A 23,591-nucleotide genomic window follows, 5' to 3' on the forward strand; every position below is an offset into this window, starting at 1 on the left:
TAATATTTGAATACTATTTATTTACTTAATAGTTTTTTATTTTACAATTAATTATCTCCAATGATCTTGTACCTTTATGTGATGATTTTAAGGTTAATAATGATATTTTAGTAACAAAATAGAAACATTTGTTTGCTAACATCATTAATTATTAATTAGACCATAAAATTAAGCATTTGGACATAAGCATGGCTATTCCACCAACTTATAAATCTATAGAAACTATTTATGGTAATATTTTTATTATTTACCATATTATGTGATTTAAAGGATTATGAATATAAATAAAATACATATTTTTATAGTAGTGAATTTTATATCCTTAAATATTTATTCATTTTAAGATACTACATTAACTTAAATTGATTTATTTTATTCTTTGAAGAATCCTCTATCGTTATTGTATAGATTTTTCTTGTCTTTCTATTGCTGTATATATATGAAAACGATCTTTCAAGTCTTAAAAAAATAACTTATAAATGTAGAAATCTATCTCTTATGAATGTAAAAATAACTCATGAATGTAGAAAACACATAAACATTTATTATAATTATTATATTTTAGGAGTTATTGATAGATTATTAATTCGAGAAACTTAAATATATTTTCAAAATTATGTAATTTAAAAATATATAACTTCCAAAAAAAAATACTATCTTATTATGTGAAATTACCATTACCTTTGATTATTTGTAATTTTACACCTACATCAAAAACATAAGGTGTAATTTGACATACTGTGCTAAAATTGCCACAAACTTTGTTCATTTGTATTTATATTCCATCTAATCATCATAAACTTCATTCATCACTCCATGTTCCCCTTTTCGCTTTTCGTAAAATAAGTACTATTTTAAAATGATGTATTTACTTGCCAATGAATATATATATATATATATATATTTGTATGTCTCTACTTAGATAAAAAAAATCGAGCATCTACTTGTGTATGTAGCATCAAAATATCCTATTAGCTGGAGCAATAGGGGGCACTTATTGCTGAGATATAGTGTGTGGAATAACACTGCATAACACTGTTGCTTTTGTTTTGTTGTTTTTTTTATCAAATCCCTGACTGTGACACTAAGGGCCGGATAATATTGCATAAGTGCCAAGTGGCAAGAGTTGCTTCGAAAATGTCAATGAAGGAGCCAGAATCCCATTGGTCGGAGGATCTTAGTCGAAATCCTAAAAACTGTCGTCGGTATTGTCCCATTACGTACGAAAGCTCGGCACGATGGGGGCCCATGACGAGATGAAACGCCATTGGCCTCGTCTACCGTATGATGTAATGCAGTCCGTGGCATCGGCGACTTGTATTTTTGTCTGTTATGACTATCGATTGCATTCGTATTACCCCTTGTATTCGGTGCATGTCAGGTGCTTTTGCCTAATGGGATGATCCTACTTGCAAGCTGATCGTCACTAATCCCAGTGCTCAGTCGTCATAGGAATCGGACAAACTAGGTGGAATCCATGTCTGTGGTGGCCTGTGGCAAGCACGATCCAGGATGTGGGGGGATTAGATGATGCTACTTGACGTAAGAAAGCAGCTGAAGCTGTGTGTCTAACCGGGCTTGATGGGTACTTAAGTTCGGGATCAGTATCACTGGTCGATATGTGCCTTTGAAGGCACCGTCTGGACTGGAGTGCAGTTTTTTGAGGAGTTGGGTTGCGCGTTGTTGTTGTTTGGACAGCAGCGGAGCTTGATAGGAAAGGTGAGGTGGTAGAGAGTGAAGATGGGGATTCCGTCGTTTGTGGAATCTGAGCACAGGCCGCTGGTGTTTGCGCTGAATGGACAGCGCGTGGAGCTGTCTTCGGTGGATCCAGCCACCACTCTCCTCTCGTACATTCGCAGTGAGACACCTTTCAAAGGCACCAAGCGAGGGTGTGGCGAAGGTAAAGAAATCCTTGACACAATTCCTGCTTTGTGGGTCTACTGCTTCGATGAGACCACGCAAGGGATAAGGGTGTGTTTGTTTATTTGTTTTGATGAGGAATTTGTTATGGTTTTTGTGTTCAGGTGGCTGTGGAGCATGTGTGGTAATGTTGGCGAGGTACAACCCTGTCACCAAAGAAGTCAAGGAAAGTTCCGTTAATTCGTGCTTGGTGTTACTCTGCTCCATCGACGGCTGCGCCATCACCACGACAGAAGGCTTGCGCGGCGGCGGAAACAACCTCCATGCTATCCAGAAGCGCATCTCAGCGTTTCACGGTTCACAGTGCGGCTTCTGCACCCCCGGCATGACAATGGCCATCTACGGGTGCCTCAAGCACGATCAGCAGCAGCAACGCTCATTAACACCCGTTGGCGACAGAACTCACTCCAAACCAAGCTGCGAGAAGCTTGAGAGAGCTCTTCAAGGAAATATATGCAGGTGCACGGGATACAGACCTCTTCTCGATGTGTGCAAATCTTTCGCATGGGATGTAGACCTTGAAGATTTGGGCCTCAACACCTGCTGGGCCGACAAATCTGGAGCGAAGGAGGAAAATTTGCCACCCTATGAACCGAATGCCGATCCCCAGTTCCCTAAGTTCCTAGTCGATGAATTAGAAGCTCGAAAGGTGCCTTCAGAGCCTACTCAAACGGAGACTTTGCAGAGCGTTGGCGAGAGGTTCAGGCACGTTGAAAGCAGCAATGAGGGGAAAAGAGAGCGTTTGTGGGTAACTGCGAGCACCTTGAATGAATTGCGTGAGAGGTTGCACGTACTAAATCAAACCAACCAGCAGTTGAAGCTGGTGGTTGGTAATACGAGCGCTGGTATCTACAAAGACCTCAGACCAGATGTTTTCTTGGATATTAGCCAGATACCCGAGCTCCTGACACTTCGGCGAGACGATCACGGTCTCGAAGTTGGTGCCGCCACTCGCATTGCCGAGCTTATCGACTGCTTGGAAAGTTTTGGAGCTGGGAAATCGCCCGTGGCTGAAGGCTTAGCAGAGCATTTGAAGAAGCTTGCAGGAGGCCATGTCCGCAATTGGGGTAGTGTGGGAGGTAATCTGGTTATGGCACAAAAATTTGCGTTTGCTTCGGACCTCGCCACCATTCTCCTTGGTGCAGGGGCCTCAGCCAGGGTTGTGGACTTGGGAGGTGCTCATCCGAGTGTGGCAGAGCTTCCCTTGGATGATTTCTTAGCGAAGGGAGCACTTGGAAATAACAGTATTCTGCAATCGGTTCACATCCCTCTTGTGGCATATTCCAGGGAGGTTGTGTTCAAAACTTTCAGAGCAGCTCCGAGGCCTTATGGTAACGCGGTCTCATTTTCCAACGCCGCTTTCTTGGTCCATATTTCAAGAGAGAGGGAGGAAGTTGTGATTGAAACAGCTCGCCTAGCTTTTGGTGCATTTGGAACGAAGCATGCGATCCGGGCTTTGAAAGTAGAGGAGCTTTTAAAGAGCAAAACTTTGAGCTTATCCTTGGTGAAAGAAGCTGTGGAGGCTTTGAAGAAGGAAGTGGTTCCGCTTGAAGGGACGAGCATGAAAGAGTACCGCACAAGCCTGAATGTTGGATTTCTCTTCGACTTCCTTAATTCCCTCCTTTCCGGAGAGCCAACCGTGACTTCCACTCATCTCGTAAGCCCTCGTTAAATTCCCTAAACTCTTGCGTTGCTCCATTTCTGAAGACATACACATACATTTTTTCTAATTGTGTAGATCGATTAATCAACCTATCGAATATTTTTGTGCAGTTCCCTCACGTCGGAAAGCAAAACTTCACTCTCACCGATGACCGATTCCCTCTTTCACAACCTATAGCGAAATTCCTGTCTCAGAATCAAGCATCTGGTAAATGGACAACGCAGTTGCTCACATTTGTTGTAATTGGGTACGGTTGTGAACCGATGCTAATGGTTTATAACACTTCTCCGGGATAATGACTACCAGTAAGCGTTTGGATCTTACAGCTCAAGGAACACTGACCAAAGTGTGAGATGGTTGTGCAGGAGACGCAGTGTATGTGGACGACATCCCTTCACCTCCTCACTGCCTACACGCTGCGTTTGTGTTGAGCTCGGAGCCTTATGCAGCCTTTGATGTTGACACCGCGGCCGCACGAGATTCAACGGGAGTAGTCACGTTCATCTCAGTAGACGACATCCCCGGAGAAAATATCGGAATAATCAACCCTTACAACGGGGCCAAAGAAATTTTATTTGCGGGTGGAATTGTGTTCTATGTTGGTCAACCCTTAGGAGTAATGGTAAGTACTTACCCGAACTCATCTTTCACATGAATAGTGCTTTATTCGCCTTATCTGAAGCTTTCTCTCTTACCTGAAATCTGCTCCTATTCTAGAACGACCACCGCCACTACCACTGCTATCTAATCATTCTACTGTCTTGGTATGTGAATAGGTTGCAGACACATACGAGCACGCACAATTAGCCGCCGGGAAAGTGAATGTAGACTATGATACTCACAGCTTTGGAGCTCCCATAATGAATTGCGACGAGGCTGTTGCCAAGGATTCTTTTCATCCGATGAATCCTGCGTTTGCGCCACCGCATAATCCGGTCGGGGATGCTGAGGAGAGCCTTAAAGAGGCGGACTTCAAGTCTGAGGGCATAGTAAGTTGACCGCGACATTGATTATTCAGAAACTATTTAACAAGCAACATTTCCTGATTTGTGTTCCTTTCTATTGTAGCGCACTGTTTAGTAAACAATTTCGATCCTCTCGTGTGGCTGAAGGTGACGACAAAATCGCAGTATCATTTTTACATGGAAACACAAACCGCATTGGCTATTCCTGATGAGGATGACTGCATCACTGTCTACACTGCAAGCCAGGCTTTAGATTGTCTCCAACAAGTCATAGCCGGTTGCCTCTCAATTCCCTCGCACAATGTTCGTGTCATCACCCGGCGACTTGGAGGCGCTTTTGGCGGTAAAGCATTTCGTAATATGCAGGTATGAGCACGCTCTTACCCCTCATATGAGCGCTCAATCTAATGGTAGAAAGTGGACTTTTCCGACCCAAGCTTGTTTGAGCTCGAGGCAGGAATCTACTAAAATTGAAGCTGGTTATCACCAGGCCTTAGTACTGTCACGTGTTGCGAATGCTCGTTCATGCTACAATGTTATTTGCAGATAGCTGCAGCGGTTGCTGTGGCTGCCTTCAAGCTCCGAAGACCGGTCCGCGTCTCTCTTGATCGCAACACAGATATGCAGATGGTGGGGGGTCGAGCCCCAACCAAGACAAATTTTACCGTGGGGTTCACGAAGACGGGAAAAATTACTGCCTTGAAAGCCAAGACGTTGGTGGAATCTGGTTGGTTTGTAGATAATAACGATTTCAATCCTATGCTTATAACCAGCGGTATGAAGAAGTACAATTACGGAACATTCGACTTGACTACCATACTCTGCAGAACCAACAATGTGCCCAAGACTGCCGTGCGGGCACCTGGGGATGCTGAAGGCTCCATCATCGCAGACGCTATTGTGGATCACGTAGCGTCCTGTTTGGGCATTAGTGGCAACCAAGTTCGGGATGTAAATCTCCACACCTCAGAGAGCATTGCCCTCTTTCACGGTGCGGATGCTGTGGGTGGTGCGGATGGTTTCACATTGCCTGCAATGTGGGAGCGGCTCAAGTCTCGTGCACGTATAGATGAGCGAGAGAAGGAGATTATGGAGTTTAATGCGCAGAGCAAATGGGTGAAGCGAGGCTTAGCGATGGCATCGTGCACTTACGGTGCATTTACATTTGGAAACACTGCCACTGTGAGCATCTTCGGTGATGGTTCTATTGCTGTAGAAGTTGGTGGTGTGGAAATGGGACAGGGTTTGTATACTAAAGTGAGGCAAACCGTGGCGTACTGTCTTAGTCCCCTATGGAAGAAGGTGGGTGTTAACATGACGGTAAAATTTGACATTCGCTTATGCACGTGAGCATTTTTTCAGCAACTGAAATTAACAACACCGATGTCACTCGTGAGCGGGCTAATTTGTCCCCTCTCTCGTGGTGATTGCAGAATAAGGACGTCGACATGATCCCAAATATCCGGGTTCTCCAATCAGATTCTCTCAGTTTACCGAACTCATTTTGTGATGGTGGGAGTACAACGTCTGAGGGGTCATGTGCAGCTGCCCAGCAAGCGTGTGAGGTTTTAGTTCAACGCTTGCAGCCTGTGGTAGAGCAACTCGCCAAGGATAAAACTGATGGGGAAGTTTCGTGGGAGTACCTTTGTACGATGGTATGTATTAAAAAACTACCAACACCACATTTTTCTGTTTGATTTCAGAAATTTGTCAGTTGAGGTCCCATGCCTTTGTGACCCAAATGCACGTGAAGTATCTAGCATGCGAACATTGACAACAATTCATGAATGTCAATAGTAACAGTACCAAAGTTTTCGCAAATTGTTTCACTATTCTTGCATTGTATGTGCAGGCCAAATTGATGCAAATTGATTTGCAGTCTCATGAGCGTTGGGTTTCTCCCATGAAACCGTACGTTTTATTTGGAGCCGGAGCAAGTGAGGTGTGATTGCTGACCTTTCTGACTTAAACCTCTAAAGTACGAGCTCACTACAAAAGTCAAGAGGAGGTTTTGGACCACATTTTAATAATTTCATGACAATCATAACCACCAACATAAGAAGAGATTGTTAATTGACGACCAACTTAACTACCAACTTAATGGAAAGTAGGATGTTAGTGTTATGTGATCGAGATCGCATGCATCGCAAAAGCCAAGTCTTGTCGAATACTGAGTGACTCGCTTGCACATTTGCAGGTCGAGGTTAACCTGTTAACAGGGGAAACAAGAATCTTGGCTGTGGATCTTATCTACGACTCTGGAAAAAGTATAAACGTAGCTGTTGATATCGGACAGGTGAACGAATCCTCGCCATTCCTAACATGATGTCTTTGAAGATGATTTCAAATTCGTATAGGACCTCTCATGAAAAGGGCAATTGTTTTTATGCAGGTAGAGGGTGGCTTCGTGTTTGGTATTGGATTTGTTTTGACAGAGGATGTTGAAAGAGACGCTAAGGGAAAGCTCTTGTCTGATGGTACATGGACATACAAGCCACCTACTATGGACACAATTCCACAGAAGTTCAATGTGGAGCTCTACAACAGCCCCGAGCACAAAGACCGTATCTTATCTTCAAAAGGTTCAGCTCCCAGACTTGCCACCTCCTTTCCAAAAATCAGCAATCTAGTTTGTGCAAATCCATGGCCTGACCAGAGTCTATCGTCGTACATTTCAACTGGTTCACATCTAATTAATATCAATCGAGTAAACATATACATATTATTAGAATTACTGTTTTATTGTTTTACAATTTCTGGATGTCTTCTTCACTAAAGAATTGTGAAGCAAGTGACACTCTAACTTGATGTGTAACACGTGTAACAGCGGTTGGTGAGCCTCCTCTAGTGTTAGTAGGCTCTGTGTACTCTGCGATTCGCAATGCCATCAGAGCTGCGAGGAAAGACCATCTCGGCAGTAACGCAGACAGTGATGCCTTCGAGTTCAGCCCACCTGCAACGGCAGACAAAGTGAAGAGCTTATGTGGACTTGATAATGTGGAGCACCATCTGCTATCCGCACTGAAACCATCCAAAACCATACCGCATGGAAAACTGGTTTGAAGATTCGTGGATCTCACCTGGAGGCTCTCGGCTTAGTAGGGTGCACTTGCTGGTTTGCGGTGACTTGAAAACTGTATAGTGTGTGAAGTAATTCTGATTGATTTTACTAATAGCTTATTACTCTGTGAAAGCCATTTGAGTAGGACGGATCACAGGCTATGTAGACGTTGACGTGTAAATATTGGATAGTCATACGAGTACTAGTTTTGAAAGTTGCTTCTGCACTTAAGAATCTCGAAAGCTCCATTTTCAAGTTTACTTGCATTTGTGAGCATTTTCATGCTCTTTTTCTTTATTACTCACTCCTGTTGCCAGTTTTGAAATTAATACTTATTGTACCCGCAAATAGTGCTCGGTTTTTGTAAGCGCAACATGACTGCATTTAACTCAACTCTGCCACATTTGCATGATGATATACAATCATACCCACTTGATGTGTTCATACTTTTTTACTCAGACATGCTGGGGATCACAACGGTGACAGATCTAGAGGTCAGTTTGTGCTTTGTCTTATCAGCTAGATATTAAGGCAGTAGGGTTCATCTACAAATTCATCAAGATGCTCGACTGGTAGCCGATATGAGTAATATTGGCCAGCTTTGCACCACAGCATGGCAGATGTTATCTATATGATTCTCTCAAATGTTTAAGCCTGGTTGCATGTATGTGCACAGAAAAATACAATCTTAAAAGAAAAACCAATTTCAGATTTCTAAGTCAATCTTCAAAATATAGGAAAAATCACAGCCTCACCTCCTTTGTCTGAACCTCCATGTTTCCGGTAAATCAATGGCGGAAATTACTGGAAGAATAGTTCACGATTTTGTCATTATCACTATTCCTTATGCTATTAGCTTCGCATTGATCTCTCCGGGTGTTAGGTCCTGATATGCTTGTAACTTATTTTCTTCAATTCATTCAAGCATCGGATGTACCCGGTTTTATGTCAAGAAAAGGAATCAAGTCTGGGAATAGCTTTGCAAATGGTGAATCTGATTTGGTTGTTCACGCACAAGCGACGAGAGGATTTAGTCTGAATTCACTCTAGGATCAAGTGTGTTTATGTCCCCAAGTCCTAAAAATAAGGATAGCGTTAATGTCACAGCTTCTGGATAATAATAAGTGTGCGATAAGACCGTAGACAACTTTTATTCTTTGGCAGGAGCAGACAGATCCCTGACATATTCAGATGTGGCGGCGTCCTTTAGGAGCAGACGTATTGGAACACAGAAGATTCTGTTGCGAAAAGACAGCCGGAAAAGCGGAAACGGAGTGTACGGTGCTCAGTTCATCTCTTTCAAGTGTTTTGCGAGGTTTGATGTGGATTAGTTCACTGTAGAGAACTTGTAAGCTCACAAACCTGAGCACCCACAATCGACTTGATGGACAATGGAAGATTTGGGCTCATCAATTTTCAATTCTCTGGTTGTTGACGGAGCTGCGTTTGGTAGAGTTGGTGGAGGTGAAAAGAATCTGTAGGGAGTATGAATTTGAGGGTTGATGGGTGTCAAGCAGTTCATGGCTTCGAAAACCTTTGAGATGTATGGTTGTTCTGTTATTCTGTTATTATAGAAGGTCTGAAATTTAAATTGAATGTTATGCATGATTCGAGTACGAAGTATCGACTTTGGAAGAACGATAGAAGGGTCGATGATGCGACTAAATAACTGAACTTCGGAGTCAGGTTTTGAGTGAACGCAGTGGATGGTTGTATATGTATTCCAGAAGTGGTAGGATCCGTTGAAAGTGGATTTGAGACGATCTCATTGCATGGTCTTTCTGGGAGTGCATTATTTGAAATCGTGTTTTCGAGAACTTTGGCTGTTGGTCTTAGTTTTGGCCGACGGCGTCTGCATTTGGTAACGCATGTATCTGGAATCCATGGTGCATTGTATTGAGCAATCAGACGCTAAGTTGTAATACTTGTGTTTTTTCCGTTCTTGGATCTTGAATCGTTATTAGTCAGCTATATCTTTTGCAAACAATTTAACGGTCGGTCATGACTTCTTCACGTTAGACTCTAAGTGAGGTTGATCAGTTATGGCATTTAAATTGAGGTTTGGGATCACACGACAGAAGGATCCATCAAAAACTGTGGAAGTCAATGATAGGGTTGGTGCCTAGGACGCTGCAGCGACAGCGTTGTCAGCGCCGAGTCCATCCACTCCGGCCATGGGATCTCGAAACTCGAAGTGAATCGGCTTGGGACAAGCAAATCGTTAACGTCAATGGCATGGCAACCTGGAGAGACACTTTCGTCTTCAGTGCTTTCGCAGAGCTCACCGAAACCGATTGGGAGTAAGTTGCCGAATGGAACTTCTGAGCCACTACAATTCATCAGGGACGTGCCTGTTCTGAGAGGCAATCTCAGTTCTCAAGGAAACTCAATCTGTGGTGTTATATGTTCGACTTCACAGATCCCACGAAGGATGTGAAGGAGAAAGAGATTAAGAGACAAACATTGCTGAAGTTGGTTGAATATGTGGCTTACGGGCCAGGGAAGTTTACAGAGTCTCGTATGTAGGTCATCAACTTGTTTCACTCTTCCGCCTGGTCATCACGGAATTACGACCTTCGAGGCCCATGAAGGCGAGGATGAAGAGTCTGCCATGGACCCCACCTGGCCGCATTTGCAAATTGAATTTGAGTTTCTGTTGTGGTATGTGGTTTCTCCTGATACGGACGCGATGGTTGCCAAGAGATATTTTGATCGTTCCTTTGTAATAAGATTTCTAGACCGATGGACGCGATGGTTTGCCCTGCCTTTCAAGGAGGAGCACAAGGTTTTCCTTGTGCGTGCCCTACTACCTCTTCACGAACCCAACGGCGTTTCTGTCTATCACCAGCAGCTCTCCTATTGTATAATCGGATCTGTAGAGAAGGATTTCAAGCTGGCAGATATTGTAATCAGGGGTCTGCTTTAGTGTTGGCCCGTGAAGAACAGTGGGAAGGAGGCACTATATCTGGGAGAGTTGGAAGAAGTTCTAGAGTTCCAGTGCTGCATGGAGCCCCTCTTCAGGCAACTTAATCGTTGTCTCAACAGCCCCCATTTCCAGGTGAATACCACGCTTGTTTCTTCGTCTAATCTGCAGGTCCGATTCGTTTAATAAAAACTACTGAATCATCTCATATCTTTCCAGCACAACTATTCAATGCTTACATAATTACAGACATATGCTCCTCTTGAGGCATGCTTGCCTAAGCGACTCAACGCATCATTGCAATGAAATTCAATTAGTACAAAACTAGTGTTGATGCGGCACACAACAGGTGGCGGAGCATGCGCTCTTCTTTTGGAACAACGATCACATCGTAAGCTTGGTTACTCAGCACCGCCATGTGGTTCTTCCCTTGATTTATCCTGCTATTGTGAGGAATGCAACTAGTCACTGGAACCACGCTGTGCATGATCTCTCTTAGAACGTTCGAAAACTGTTGTTGGAAATGGACAACGTGCTTTTCCACGAATGTAACCGCAAATACCAGAATGACTTGGCGAAAGCTAGAATACTAGCCGCGAAACGGGAAGAAACGTGGAAGAGCCTGGATGCTGCTGCTGCTGCAAACCACAGCTAGAATCACTGTACTGTAGTCTCAGCAACATTTCTTACATTCCAACTGTGTTCAGTGAAAACAAGGCTGTGGGACAGAGGATAACATCGAAAGGCTAGCTCCTGTCTCCACTCTATCTGATGCCAGGGCACTGACCAGTTCTCATACCGAAAAAACCACTACGCTACTGCAAATTTTAAAGAAGGTTAAAAGACCTGTAGAGGTCAACGCACGGCACTTCTTTTTGCATTTTGGGGGATCTTATTTCGCTCCCAGATTTGTCATGAGAGCAAAACCAGAGCAACTTGGTTACCACTGTTGTCGTGCCCACTGAAGCTTCTTCAGGTTTTCATTGACACCACATGGGCATTGAATGATGCAGTGCATCGGAGGACTTTTTCAAGGTTCTACTTAAAGTTCTACTTAAACCAGAACTCATCCCTGGTTATGGTGGTGGACTATTGTGTCACTTGCATTGCGTGCTGGCTATTCACAGGCACTGTAAAACACGGCATCAATGCTCTTTAGAGATCGGGTGTTTCCTGCTAGAGTTTGCTTGTTGAGCGGTTGAAATTGTAGATCGCCAATTTCCAGGCAGATGTTGAAGAGCTGTCAGGCCTTCCCTGCATTTCATTGCCAGGCGATGTGTGCAGGTTGTGCTGATTAAGTCAAGTTTGTGGCTAAAGCATTCTGTGTTAGATCCTACTTAAGGGTTGAAATTGCAGTTTAGCCTCTTTTTGTTTTGTCTCTCAAGCAGGGGTAACGCACACATTATGAGTGCTGGCATATATGTGTGTGCTTTGCTAATATTTAGAGGGTTTGTTATTTGTTAAATAAGGTATAGAACAACTGGAAATGAATGAGGGGTTGATCAAATTTACAAAAGAAAATTCATATTATGGTTAGGTTTAGATTGAGGTTGTCTTTGATTTGACATGTCATGAAAAGAAAAGTTAAGAATGTCAATTTTTTTAAAAAAAAGATTACATATATACACACACACACACACACACACATATATATATATATATATATATATATATATATATTATTTTTATTTTTTATTTTTTATTCTTCACTATTCAAAAAATTTAGATATGAATCTTATTTCTTAGTAGATGCTTATGTCTTTATTGTTTAGTTGATTTTAGTATTTTTAATTTAGAGTTCAAATCTACAACATTAATTTTTAAATCAGAAGATTGTATTTGACATTATCATTGTAATTTTCTAATCTACATCAACTAATGTTAATTCCATGCACCCTTTTTAATCTTCTTTTTTACTATTTCTAATTCTCATAAAATACTATGTTTAATGCTTTTCTATCTATTGAAAAAAAAAAAAAAAACTAACCAATTTACATTCCTTCAAATAAAATGAGCTAAATTATAAATTATAAAGAAAAAGAAAAAGAAAATATTCAATAACCAAATGAAGGAATTATATACAAATTTTTAATTAAGAATTATTAAAAGATTTTTACACACCAAGTTTTACTAGTTACATCCAATAATGCTTCAACTTTTCAGAAAGCACCTTAAATGCCTCAAAAATATATATGTACTAATTATTTTAGAAATCTATTCAAATTTCATATTAATCATAATCATATATATATATATATATATATATAAATCTTTTGAAAAATTAGATTATATTTAACTATATACATGACTAATTTTTTTAAATTACATTGAAACATACATAAATCTAGGGTGTTGCTAATGTTACCATAGTGTTTGGTATTGCCATCACAAATTTTCCTAAATTTAGGACATTCTTTATGGATATTGTGGTGTTGTGGGAATGTGTTTGGTATTGCCATCACACATTCTTTATGGATATTTATTATAATTTATTATTAATATTTTTTTAAATTCATTGTGTTTGTGCAATGCAAGTTCAAAGGAGCTTGTGGTGACATTAGCAAAAATTATGATGGCATGTGGTGGATAGCAAGTTGTGGTGGTAGTTATCAAAAACTACAATGGCATTAGCAACACCTTAAATATAAATATCTTCTTACAATCTTTAATTTTTAAATATTTGAGATAAGTCTAAATCTATTAATAATTTGATTTGACTTAATATTGATTTGGCTCCTATGACATAACAACATTATAATCAATGCATAAAAAAGAAAAAAGAAAAAAACCCCTTCACATTTAAATAATATTTTCTTTGCATGCTTATCCAAATCAAAAGAAATTATTCTTCATAAATTATGACTATTTTTTTTTTCACTCAACAAATCCAATCTTGTTATACACAACTTTTTTGAATTATCTCAACTTAAATCCTTTGCTAAATGAATTTTGGTTTGTATCAATTTCTAGCGTACAATATTTTTCCATGATCCTCTTCCAATATACAATAGATTGTAATCTATTATTATTGAATCCCATTTTTGAGTGTTATTGTTGCAAAAACAAAAAAAAAAACAATACAAGTTATCAGAGTAAAGTTTACACTTTTGTAAATGTTGTCTCTTTGCATTAAACATTGTAAAACATGTTACTCAACAACATTATAAAAATAAAAAAAATAAAAAAATAAAACACTACTATTAAATTCTCACAAATAGCTATCTTTTTCGAATTCCGTAACACTCGATCAATCAAAGAAAAACTTATTAGCTCTGCGCTCCCCATGCACACATGGACATTAACTCCAAGGCTCACAATCTCCTCCCACACGGATTTGTAATTCCTTTCTCAACATCAACAGTAAGCTAACCCCCCCCCCCCTTTTCTGTTCAATAACACACACACACCCACACAAACAAACAAACAGCTCCAAATTTGAGTGATGATGGAATCCACGGAACGAACGATCCAGCACGCGGAGCGCCGCGCATTGCGAAGCCCAGCAGGAGGAGCAGCAGCGTCGTCTCCTCACCCAAGCAGCAGCTGCAACGTGACGCCGGGGCTGATGGACAAGGAAAGTGGGTCCATTCACACCTGGGGAGATGCAAAGAGCAGAAGATGAGAAAAGCGGAGAGAGGGGTGCTGCACACACACAGGTGGATATGAGAGAGAGGAAAAGTGGGGGAGGTGCGCGATAAAAGTGGTTCTGGCGTGAAGTGGGGAGGAGGGGTGAGAAAGAGGGCGAGAGGGAGTGAGAGTTAGCGAGAGGAGGGAGAACGGGGGTCGTTGAGATGGCGATGGGAAAGTGGATAAGCCGACCCATATGAAGGGAGATTCAATTTCTCGCTCTGGAATCTCTGGCTCGCCTGTCTGTCCGTCACAGGCTCTCTCTCCCCTTCACCTTCACCTTCACACCTAGCTCCTCGTGCTCCCGTTCAAGGTAAGGTGTGCCTGACCTGAAGACGCGTCGTGCAGGGGGGGGGGCATCAGGGATCTTTCTTTCCTTTTTCTATTACATCTTCTTCTTTCTCCTCGTGGGTTGGACGTGTGTGAGGTTGACAAGCTGGGTTTGTTGTTTCGCACCACAATTTGAGTGATTTTTGTGTGTTTCCTTTTATTGATTCTGGTTACATTTGCACGGCCGTCGTGGGGAAGGTGTGTGAGCATGAGCTTGAAGTGGGTTTTTGTTTGGGAGGTCGAAGTGCTTTTACCTTGTGAAGGATGTCAGAGACTTGTGTTCGATGTCAGTGGCCTTGTGTAGAGTATTGTGCTGGAAGTTGGCTTTGCTTTGGTCGTTGAGATGTAATTACCTGGACTTGTTGTGTGTTCCTTCGCTCCTTGGTGATGAGTTTGGCCTCAATTCATCTTCAGCCTCAAGAGTACAATGTGGCTATTCTCTACCTAACCTAGCTGTAGTCAAGTAATTTGTTAGATTGTTAAGTCGGGTGCAAGGATCTTAAACCAAGCTCCATCAGGCGATTCAAATCTTTGTGCTTACAGTACAATTAGGAATTTGGAGCAATCTCTGTCTATGTCTGCTCAATCACTCGGCTTTGTGCGATGATTTTGTGGATTTTGAAATGCTTTGCCACGCTTACCAGTTCACTCTAATAATTGGTTGCTTGCATTCTGGATACTTTATTGTTCATTTGAATAGCCCTTGTGATCAACCTGCTATTTTAGGTTTTGATTGAGTTACCGTAGAGAAAGATTATCAAGCTAAAAGACTTGCTGCCTTTGATGTTTCATATTTTGTGATGTGCTGATATTGGATTTATTCTTTTCGGATTGTGCTGTTCATACGTCATTTGCGACAATTTGGAAGTATCCCTGGCTTTTCTCTTTCCACTCTCTTGCCTCAGGCGCCAGGATACTTGCAACCCCTAATCTTAAAGTCCCAACGGTGACTTATTTCTAAATTCAGTAGCCTCATGTACGTGTCTGACGCTTTTTTGTTTCACTTGCAGCAGCTGAATTGCGATGCTAAGCAGCCGTTAAAGGCGTAAATATTGTTCGATATTCCCAACGCCCTAGCTGGAAGTATTAATTAAAACAGAAAAATTCGAAGGCACTAGCAGCAGTCTCAGGGGCAGTGATGAGAAATGATGATTTAGGGTTGAGAGAATGCAGGGGTAGAGTGACTCCAGGAGCATTTCAGTTGAACGTGTAAGAGGTTTCCCACGTCCACAGGCGAGGCAATAACTGTATCGCTGCCATGTATGGAGCCCTGGGTGCTGCCTGTCACACAGGTCCCGCCGCTGGGCTCCAAACAGCAGCCCTTCCATCGGCATCGTCACTTTCAAATCCTTCCAAGTCTCGATCATCTCTCCTTTTGAGAGCCTTATCCGAAGCTGATACTTGTTATTCTACTTCCTCAGGATACACCGATAACTGTGAAATCAGATCTCAGCAGAAACCTGGGCGGGCTTCTACATCGTTTCGATGGTCCAGATCAATGAATGAGTTTGTACATGGCACCCAGTCAAGCGTTCTGGGTTGCTCTAGCATAAGAAAACATTCATCTCTTCCTTCGTTATTGCCTGCTCCTTTGAGATGGAGATCCTTAAATCGGAAGCTAAGATCAATACAAGAATCTTCCTTAACAGAGGTAACCAGCGATGAGACAAATGAACATCGACTAGAAGTGACACGGAGGGCAATAGCTGCTGATGCTGCTCCCGTGGATGGAGAAGAAACTCAAGTTAAGGTACAGCTTCGTGTTCAAAGCTCTTCTTCTTCTTCTTCTCCTTCTTCTTTAACTTAACGGCAAGCTCAGCATTTGTCTTCATCATGTAGTTAATTGCGGCATACAGTTTTCATGACACATCGTTTGGTAGTTTTTTTATTTTTTGGTTCTATTTATGTTTTATTGATTGTGAAACTGAATATTCTAATAATAGTTATTGGTTTGTTCTCTTTGATGTTTATGCCATATTTTTATGTTGTGCAGCCGCAAGCAGAACTGGCTGAAGATGATCCAATCACTCCATCGTTGGAGAAAATCCCAACATCCTCAACACCACAAGATAAAAAGGGACAGCTTAAGAACAGGGTAGTTTTTGGGTTCATCATAGGCTTCGGTGTTCTAGGTGTAGTTTTGGCTGGTGGTTGGGTTTTCACAACAGCTCTTGCTGCTACAATTTGGGTGGCCACGGGCGAATACTTTGATCTCGTGCAAAGCAAAGCCATGACTCGTGGTATGGAAGCACCACCACTTATCGCGACCAGAATCTGTTCAGCTATCTGTGCAGCCATGCCTTTAATGACCATGTAAGTCCCGATATTACTCACCATTTATTCCTCTCAAAGGTTTTACGTCAGATGCTCGGAAGTTGCTTTTGATTTCGTATTTGCAACAGTTTGACGTCCACAACAAAATAGCTCAACCTAGAGTGACTGCAGGTACTTTGGTGGACGTGTTGGAATGGCAGTAACAACAGCGTCATTTTTGTTGGCTACAGTGCTTCTGCTTCAGCGCGGCCCTCGTTTTTCGCAGCTGTCAAGTGCTATATTCGGTTTATTTTATTGTGGTTACCTTCCTTGCTTCTGGATAAAGTTGCGTTGTGGCCTTGCCATTCCTGCTATCAATACCAGTAAGTGTATCTTTTTAGCTTTGCTATATTGATGCAATTGGTGATTTGTTTCCTTTCAAGTCCATTGAACATTTCCAGACTTTTCCTTTGCGCATTTGCTGGTTTACGTTGTGTTTTAAATTTCTGCAAGTCCTCAAATTTCTTTCTCTTTCATTGTTTCTAAGAGTATCTCCTCTGTGGAACCTCTCCTTTGAATCTACGAACGAAACGGTGCCGTTGGAATGATATGAATAGAATTCGCCTCAGCGTGGCCTGCGCTGCTCGGAGGACAGGCTCACTGGACAGTGGGCCTGATAGCTACCATCATGGCCATTAGCACCATAATAGCTGCAGATACAGGCGCTTTTTTGGGGGGAAAGGTAAGGTTCCAACTGATTCTCTTCTACTGCTTTTTTTTTTTATGTATATTGCAGAAAGTTGTATTGAAAAGTTTCGACGTTGCCCGGCAGGTTTCGTTCGTCAAAATTTGTGGAACTTCATGCTCAATGAATGTGTTTAGAGCCGCTAAGCTGCAGGATATCATCTTATGCACCTTCTGTGTCGTCGGCTAGTTTGGTTGTTTGGTTGTATTTAGAGTACAACAACCGTGTTCAGAAGAACTACAAAGCTGTATTCCTTGATTTGTGTGATATACATTCTGCCGTCCACACTGTGCTTATTGCCCGTGCTTCTGTATCAGGCAATGGGTAGAACGCCACTCTCTGAAGTTAGTCCGAAGAAAACTTTAGAGGGTGCAGCTTGTGGCCTAAGTTCATCAATTGCTGTATCCGTGGTGCTTGCTCGCGTTTTTCAATGGCCCATGTCTATTCCCAGGTAAAAATATTTTGCAAGTGGTTTTCAAGGATTGGAAAAGTCTGGAAACCGTACATTCTCGTGGATATAGCTTAGTCAAAATCTTGGTATAGTTTCAAAGAGTAGATGCCATGTCGCATTGACTAAACGTCATCGTAACTTGGGTTACGGCAGATGGTTTGGCTAGAGGTCTTGCTATGCTTTAAGTATTTGTGTATGCTGCAAATTTAGAACACTTGACGGATCCACGCGCTGACAATCCTTTGACGACAAATACAATCGATCAATGTTCTTATTTTATTTTATGTATATATTTATTTATTGGATTTATTTTATTTTTATCAGTATTATTATTAATAATATTGTCGGCTGGGATGCACGCAGCGCGGCGGTGATGGCGGTACTTGTTTTTCTGGGGTCCCTGTTCGGTGACTTGACGGAGTCCATGATAAAGCGAGATGCTGGTGTTAAGGACTCGGGGAAACTCATCCCTGGTCACGGTATGTCCCGTTAAATTTATTCCTTTCCCCATCTGCATCCTGTATTGTTTAGGTACTAGAACGTGACCTTGTCAATTTTATATTCAGCTACAGGTTTCTTTTACTCTATCTATAGCTGTTGTGGGCGAGATCTGATGGCTAGTCTATAGATGTAATCTTAGCTACTTTTCAGATAACAATAGATGGTATTATGGCAGGGGGCATATTGGACCGAGTCGACAGTTACGTATTCACAGGAGCACTTGTGCATTCCTTTGTCAAGGTGGGAATTCCCTTATTTGGAGTCTAAACATGTAGACTTTTTCTGATTTCGTATTGGCAAGGTTTAGTTTGTTGCCGCTCGCAAGTCTTCAAAGCTATTGGTTGTTGTCCTTACAAAAGGATCTTCAGCCCAACAGGCTCAAGTCAGTAGGAAGCGTAGTATTCTTATAGATCCTTTCTTGAATAGTCCTCTTCCATTTCTACACTAATTATTTGTGGGCTTACCAGAGATGAAAGCCCCTCGACTTCAGTAGATTGTCTTTGCGTCCTTGGATCAGTCAAAACCTTTGCAAATGTAGTCTACGCATGAAATGGTCTTGTATAATTAAATAGTGCATTTCACTTGTCCGAAGCTCCAAGATTCAATGTATAGGAAAATGTGATGAGTTAACTTTCCTGATCATGTTCTCCTATTTCTTTTAAGCTTAATCCTCTAGTGTCGTCTGCTACCTTTGTCGTGTCACAGCAGAAGAGGATGAGCCACAAATATATATACATATACATGCATACTACTAATAGCAATTACAGCGGCATTTTTGTGGAGTGAAAGTTGAGTAAATCTTGCAACTGGCAAGTTCTAGGGCGGATGGTACTAGGCATTCTTAGAACACAAATAGTAGAGCAATAACACTAACTGTCACCAACCAGCTCATGCACATCAACACACCTGTATCACTAAATCTAAAACATAGCTCTCTCATGCCAATCTGCAAGCGACACGTAGAGCCTATCCGAAAGATCAGCCCTGCAACCACCACATGTGAGGTCGAGAGTGCGAGAAACCGCAACATGGGGACCTCAGAAAACTCCAATTGTGGCAAGAGGTCATTCGACAACCACCAAAAATGCCAGGCTTTGGAAACTCCGATGAGAAGGGCTAGCTGGATCTGTGCACAGTAACAGCAATTACGAACCCACTTTCTCGGCTCTGCATTTGATCACCCTCAATACACTCAGCATGTCATCAATCTTCACACCAACACTGCACGTCTTCTGCGTCTTCTTCGGCGGCTGTTGAGTCCTCTTGATATTCAAAGAGGCTCCAACTTGTCTTCAACATGGTGCAAGCCACACATCTGCTGTTTGTGGCCAAGTGTTTCCGTGTTTTTCTTCTAGAATGTTGGAGTTTGTGGGAGTAAGCTTTCGTGGGTTCAGTGTGTGTACATGTGTGTACATGTGTATGTATTTGAATTTGCAACTGAAGTCTTTTTAGGGTTAAACAAAATGGCATACTGAAACTGGAATGGATTAAGATAGGAGCTGGGCAAAAAATATATTGCACATTTTTAGTATGTTTTCCTTTGTGTGAGTTTGTGTCTCATGTTCTGACTCAAGTTCATTTATATATGCTAGATGTCTAAAAGAACAACTATTTTCAAATCAATAAGAAAATGTATAATTTAACGGTTCATTATATATATGGTGTAACATTTTAGAAGTTGAATGCTTCATAAGAACTTGGACTTTTTCTTGGATCTATCAATAAATCCTCATAAAGGTAACATTACATGTAATTACATTGCAAATGATTGCTAAAACACATACATTTCTCTATTTTTTGTTTTCACATACAATTTAATATCTTGTCATTTATTGAACGAAAATAAAATAAAATAAAAACGCAGATACACGTACATTGATCATATACTTATCTTAATTCTTTAAGTTAACCAAACTATTATTTAAATATTAGATAACAAAGTTCTCAAAGAATTCATAGAAGATATGGTAGAAGAGATGTTGAAATAGTTTTGTCACATTTATGCATTGAATGTTCCAAATGCCTATGATTTATTCAAAATGTGAATTTTAATTTGGTTATCTCAGTAAGTTGGATCAGATCCTGAGGTCTTTGAAGATCTATTTTGATAGGACTTTTGGCTCTACTGAGCTCATCAAAACATCCCCAAATCGATGATAATGAATTGAGATTTCAATAACTATTTTATTAAGATTTTTGCACAAGAAATATTCATATTTTAAACCATTATTAATTTTTTACATAATCCATAAGAGTGTAAGAATATACATGTTTTATGATATCAGATAAATATGGTGAAGATAATTAAGTCTTTTTAATTGATCATGATAAGTGGATTTGACATGTACATACATATCTATGAATCCTATTTCATTCTGGAATTTAGAATTCCATAATAATTGCTTATTTCCCTCATGAAGTTTTTACTCCAAATGTACCTTTAACAACCACCATTGAATCTCCATCACAGTCATCTTAGTGTGAAATATTTTCTTTCAATTTTATATGTGTACATATGTGTGTGTGTATATGTGCATATATATATATATATATTTATATAATATGAAGTGTATTAAAATTTTGGACCCATCCATCTACCACTTTTCTTCTTGTGTGTATTCCATAACTAAAAAATTATTTCAGTAAACAGAAACCAAAAGATTTGTAGAATCTCATCACAATGAATCATAAAAATATTAATATTATTTAAGTCTGTACCAGAGTATGAGATTCTTTTTGAAAAAGAAAGCATATATATATATATATATATATATATTTTAGAACTTACATGAATTTTCTCTAGAAATAAATAAATAAATAATTAAGTGAAGCTTACAAGAGCTATCTTAGCACTCAACAACACAAATGTCTACTAATGTGTGTATATATATATATATATATATATATAGAGCTCTGAAATACAAGCATGTCTGTTGGCCGCATTCATCCGCAAAGCTTTCATCCTCGCACATACACACCCATAAATTGTTCATCCAAAGCCACATTCATCCAATGGCCCTCCAGCGTGTGTGCGGGAGGTGTCGGAGAGGCGAATGGGAAGCAAGGCCACCGCTGTGAATCGCAAAACTCAGCGTTTGAGAATCGAAACACTAGTTGGTCAGAAGAGTTCAAAACATTATTGGGTTCCACTCAAGTTGCAATTGCAAATCCTCAAATTGCAATTGCAAATCATCGACGACAACGGTACAAAGACTTTCCAATACCCAGAGAACCCAGATATCTTGTAGCCCGTAGCTTGCTTGGTTGCAGGATCGCGGAGCTCAAAATTGTCGAAACTTGACAATGGTTGCCACAGTTCACCTCTTTCCAGGCAGTTCACTTCAATGCCAGAGGTTAACTCAAGTGGTAGAGCCGGTAAGGCCTTATAGCAACTTGAACAAGGTCGTATATCCATGTCCATCTGGCGTGATGCAATACTATGTCGATCTGTGTGCGAGCTGCTGGGTTGCTCAATGCGGAGGTCCCCCTTCCCAGCGATGTTGTCGAGAGTTTGCGGAAGGGGGTAGGATTGTTACTTACATGGTTCTTTTGTCAAATCTTGGCCAAAACCCATGGAGGTCCACTCATTATCTGTTTGTAGGCTTGTGAGTTTTTCAAGTAGTTCATGTTCTGAGTACGCTTTTAGTATCAACATGCACATAATTGCATTATGAAGTCCACCTTGTGTCTCGTTTGTGTGGTCCAGGTTTTGCGAGATTAATGCTTTTAACGTATGGAAAACTGTAGCGATCACATTGGCATCAGTAGCTCTAGGTTATGCCCCCTCTATCTCTGTCACCGTGGCATCACTATCCTATTGTCAACGTCTATTTGGGGAGTGCTATGACAGACCTTTTCGTTGCCGGTCATGACCTTTGGACACAGTTCTCTTTCTAATAATCAACCTAACAATGACACAGGCGGGACGACTGTGTTATGCCTCTGATGTATCCCTTAGAGCCCTGAAGAATCAAGCACAATACTCACCATCCTCACACCCACCGATATGTTATTGACCTCTCTAACATGCTTCAATAATACAGACAACTTTAAGGCTACCGTGGGTGAATTCGTCAATAGGGTCAATACAATAGTAGGGATGATTAGCATGTGAAAACATCAAGCAAATCAGAATGATGTGAAATGCCTTGGGTCTTTGTTGCGTTCACAAGTTTTTCACTCCATTTGGTACACACTGCATTCACTGCATTGTTACTTTTAAATATATCTGATTCTAGATTTGATTCCACTGCCTTTAAAGGTTGATAATCGACCAGCTTAGCAAGCATTCAGGCCATGGTTTCCAACTAAAGCTGCCATGAGGCTTCTCTGGTGGATCGCTTTTGTGAGGCATGGGTGGTTCTGGCATTTTGACATCACCAAGTACAAACTTCAAGATAAGTGAAAGTAGATGCTGTTCTTTACTGTTGTAGGGCTCTACTGATAGTACTACTCCTGCTTTTGGGCTCAATCTAATATGATCAACATTTTGTCCAATCCGCTTGGTTGCTGTTGCAATTTTTGGCGTATTTGCATAGCTACAGTTGTTTGTTCTTACTTGTTCGCTGGGCTTCCTGAAGTGTTGAGTGGTGCCCAGATTGGGTTTCCTTCTCTCTATTAGCACTTTCACTTTGGTGAATTCATGACACCTCACACCCGTTTCAAGCAAGCTTGAAAATGAAATGCAGTAGACGCCCAATTAAATGGAACTGCTCATACCGAGTATCCTGCATGGTAAATTACTGAAGGCATCGCTGACCCCATGACGTTGGCAAAACATTTCCCTGTTTCTTCAAAGTTAGAAGGTAAGATGAAATTTCATATATGTGCTCCAATGTTCACAATGAACGCATACTTTTTCACTGGGTGATTCAAATTCATGTTTGATACTATGGTGTACATCCAAGTGCTTCCGCAGATAGGGCTGGCTGAGTATGAATTCTGCAGAACTTAATCACTCGGCAATTGTTGTTTTCACGGAATGACTTCTTCTGCCATGAAATCAGTGCACACATTCCTCATCACACCACTTTAAGGATCCCAAGTCGCAACCTTCATGAAGCCTGTGCATCACTTCAGATAAACTGGGACATGCACCTTAATAAAGCCGACTTCGATGTTTCCCTCAAGACCACCATAGGAACTCAATGCA

General features: G+C 41.1%; 2 protein-coding genes and 1 pseudogene across 6 annotated transcripts; all 3 read left to right on the plus strand.

The window, feature by feature from the left end:
- Window positions 1–1,631: 1,631 nt before the first annotated feature.
- LOC112282929 (putative aldehyde oxidase 3) lies at window positions 1,632–7,976 on the plus strand. The gene is made up of 12 exons (XM_024521127.3): window positions 1,632–1,900; window positions 2,025–3,577; window positions 3,694–3,790; window positions 3,949–4,205; window positions 4,360–4,572; window positions 4,696–4,914; window positions 5,095–5,850; window positions 5,982–6,203; window positions 6,401–6,490; window positions 6,746–6,844; window positions 6,941–7,130; window positions 7,376–7,976. Exons 1-12 carry the CDS (start codon window positions 1,741–1,743, stop codon window positions 7,609–7,611), a joined length of 4,092 nt encoding a protein of 1,363 aa, XP_024376895.1. The 5' UTR covers window positions 1,632–1,740; the 3' UTR covers window positions 7,612–7,976.
- Window positions 7,977–8,665: 689 nt separating this feature from the next.
- On the plus strand, window positions 8,666–11,892 carry LOC112282930 (serine/threonine protein phosphatase 2A 57 kDa regulatory subunit B' beta isoform pseudogene; annotated as a pseudogene). Its single transcript, XR_016503022.1, has one exon. The product of XR_016503022.1 is annotated as a serine/threonine protein phosphatase 2A 57 kDa regulatory subunit B' beta isoform pseudogene (transcript).
- Window positions 11,893–14,185: 2,293 nt separating this feature from the next.
- On the plus strand, window positions 14,186–19,030 carry LOC112282624 (phosphatidate cytidylyltransferase 4, chloroplastic). 4 transcript variants are annotated; one of them, XM_024520488.3, is made up of 8 exons: window positions 14,186–14,472; window positions 15,500–16,239; window positions 16,483–16,802; window positions 16,935–17,125; window positions 17,360–17,484; window positions 17,805–17,938; window positions 18,302–18,417; window positions 18,615–19,030. In XM_024520488.3, the coding sequence occupies exons 2-8, from the start codon at window positions 15,748–15,750 to the stop codon at window positions 18,704–18,706; spliced, it is 1,470 nt and encodes a 489-aa protein (XP_024376256.1). In that variant the 5' UTR covers window positions 14,186–14,472; window positions 15,500–15,747; the 3' UTR covers window positions 18,707–19,030. The 4 variants fall into 4 exon arrangements, with proteins under 4 accessions (XP_024376256.1, XP_024376259.1, XP_024376257.1 ...); XM_024520491.3 differs by having other exon boundaries at window positions 14,332–14,472; window positions 15,503–16,239; XM_024520489.2 differs by lacking the exon at window positions 14,186–14,472 and adding an exon at window positions 14,518–14,687.
- Window positions 19,031–23,591: the final 4,561 nt, after the last annotated feature.

The sequence above is a fragment of the Physcomitrium patens genome, chromosome 5, assembly GCF_059467195.1.
Source record: "Physcomitrium patens ecotype Gransden chromosome 5, ASM5946719v1, whole genome shotgun sequence".
NCBI lineage: Eukaryota > Viridiplantae > Streptophyta > Bryopsida > Funariales > Funariaceae > Physcomitrium > Physcomitrium patens.

Coding starts and splice junctions, on each gene's coding strand:
- LOC112282929 (XM_024521127.3), top strand. CDS start 1,741: ATGGGGATTCCGTCGTTTGTGGAATCTGAGCACAGGCCGCTGGTGTTT. Junction 3,791..3,948: donor GTCTCAGAATCAAGCATCTG/GTAAATGGACAA, acceptor ATGGTTGTGCAG/GAGACGCAGTGTATGTGGAC. Junction 4,573..4,695: donor ACTTCAAGTCTGAGGGCATA/GTAAGTTGACCG, acceptor GTGTGGCTGAAG/GTGACGACAAAATCGCAGTA.
- LOC112282624 (XM_024520488.3), top strand. CDS start 15,748: ATGTATGGAGCCCTGGGTGCTGCCTGTCACACAGGTCCCGCCGCTGGG. Junction 16,803..16,934: donor GCCATGCCTTTAATGACCAT/GTAAGTCCCGAT, acceptor GAGTGACTGCAG/GTACTTTGGTGGACGTGTTG. Junction 17,485..17,804: donor GCGCTTTTTTGGGGGGAAAG/GTAAGGTTCCAA, acceptor CTTCTGTATCAG/GCAATGGGTAGAACGCCACT.